This window comes from Charadrius vociferus, unplaced genomic scaffold (genome assembly GCF_000708025.1).
Source record: "Charadrius vociferus isolate BGI_N301 unplaced genomic scaffold, ASM70802v2 scaffold2552, whole genome shotgun sequence".
NCBI classification, from domain to species: Eukaryota; Metazoa; Chordata; class Aves; order Charadriiformes; family Charadriidae; genus Charadrius; species Charadrius vociferus.
This window is the reverse complement of record NW_009647108.1, coordinates 143731-145255: the sequence shown is the minus strand read 5'-3', so window position 1 is coordinate 145255 and position 1525 is coordinate 143731. Positions and strand designations below refer to the sequence as shown.

Sequence of the window (1525 nt, the reverse complement as noted above, 5' to 3'; positions counted from 1 at the left end):
GGGAACTCGATGATCTTCAAGGTCCTTTCCAACCTAAACCATTCTATGATTCTATGCCCTGGACTGCGGGACGGCCGCCAGCGCTGCCGAACCAGGCGTGGGTCAGCCCGGCCAGGCGGCACAGCCCCAGGGGAGCGCCAGCAATGCCCCCCCCGAGGACGCAGACCCCGTCTGCGGGACCGACAGCACCCTGTGTCCCTCCAAGCAAAGAAGTCGGTATCTCCCACCCTGTTACAGCCGACGGCCGTCTCGTTTTTGCATCACTTCAGCAAGAAACGGCTCCTTGGGAGGGACGTGCCCCATCCAGCCCCCTCCCCCGGCACAAGCACTGGTACTGCGGGCGCAGCACAGCCCCTGTCCCAAAGCACAGCGGGACCCCGGGGCTCTGCAGCTCTCCCAGCACACAGCCCAGCCCGCTCACCCGGTTGAACTGGGACCAGGACACCGTGGTGCTGCTGTAGTCCTCCAGGTGGGAGCTGGTGCTGTTGAAGAGCTTCTGTGCCAGGAACACCAAGTTCTCCTTGGTCAGCCCACGGCTGCTCTGCACCTCCGCCTTGAACTTCATGTTGAGCGCCTCGCAGAGCTGCGGCCACTGCACCTTGTCGGGCACGGCGAAGGGGACGCGGCCCTGGGGGGCACGGAGCAGGGTCGGCACCCAGCTCTGCCCACCGCCTCTCCCCGCTGGGAGACTGAGCCCAACTCCCGCAGCCCCCCGGGGCAGATGGGACCGGTCCTGCCCCCCCTGGCACTGGCACTCACGGGCTCGGCGAAGGCGTTGTCCCAGAGCACGGTGGCCGTGGCGTTGTTGTCCTGGCTCCCGTGCACGATCACCACCACGGGCAGGGAGAGTGTCTGCCGGGAGGAAGGAGACCAGGATGGGCTGTGGGGCACCGCAGGAGCATCGCCCATGGGCACCCCAGGCCACCCTGCCCCACACGGGCACCCCGTGCCCCCAGCCCAGCCCCACACCCATGGGCACAGTGCCCATGGGTCGCCCGGGCCCTGCAGAGGGGAGGCTGCTGGTGGCTTTACCTTCACCTGGAAGACCAGCTCGTTGCCACCAACACTGAACTGCGACTCAAAGAGGATAGTGAACTTCTCCTCTGTCACCGACTCGGCCCCGCGGCGGTCCGAGCGCTTGATCCGCTTCAGGGACTGCAGGGACAGGAGGGGTGAGCACGGGGGGACAGACGGCGACACCGAGGCGAACGCAGCGGGGATGCAACACCGACGGGGATACAAGGGACGAAGACAGAGGGATGCAGCACAGACAGCAATAGAAGGGGCGACCACAGGGGGACACGGCGGGTGCGAGCAGGGGGCGGGGGGCGCTGGTGGCGCTCACCATGTTGCGGAAGTGGGCGCTGAGCGTCCCGGTGGCCTGGTGGTACTCCATCACGCAGCAGTTGTTGAGGATCTCCCCGCTGCTCTCGCTGCCACAGGAACGCACAGGGTCAGGGCACCGCCGGGGCTGGGAGCCCACACGCGGTGCAGCCCCCCCGCGCCCCCCGCTCCAGCGCCCCAC

At 67.6% G+C, this 1525-nt stretch overlaps 1 protein-coding gene across 1 annotated transcript in view; it reads right to left on the bottom strand.

The window, feature by feature from the left end:
* The window catches only part of LOC104296004 (signal transducer and activator of transcription 5B-like), a gene marked incomplete at its 3' end in the record, with an annotated part of 13768 nt that overhangs the window by 1543 nt on the left and 10700 nt on the right, over positions 1 to 1525 (bottom strand). Inside the window, exons 2-5 of the mRNA XM_009895826.1 lie at positions 1346 to 1433; positions 1033 to 1155; positions 760 to 852; positions 422 to 628 (exon numbers count right to left, since the gene is read on the bottom strand). Coding sequence (XP_009894128.1) covers positions 422 to 628; positions 760 to 852; positions 1033 to 1155; positions 1346 to 1433 — 511 coding nt within the window. The remainder of the gene's footprint in view (positions 1 to 421; positions 629 to 759; positions 853 to 1032; positions 1156 to 1345; positions 1434 to 1525) is intronic.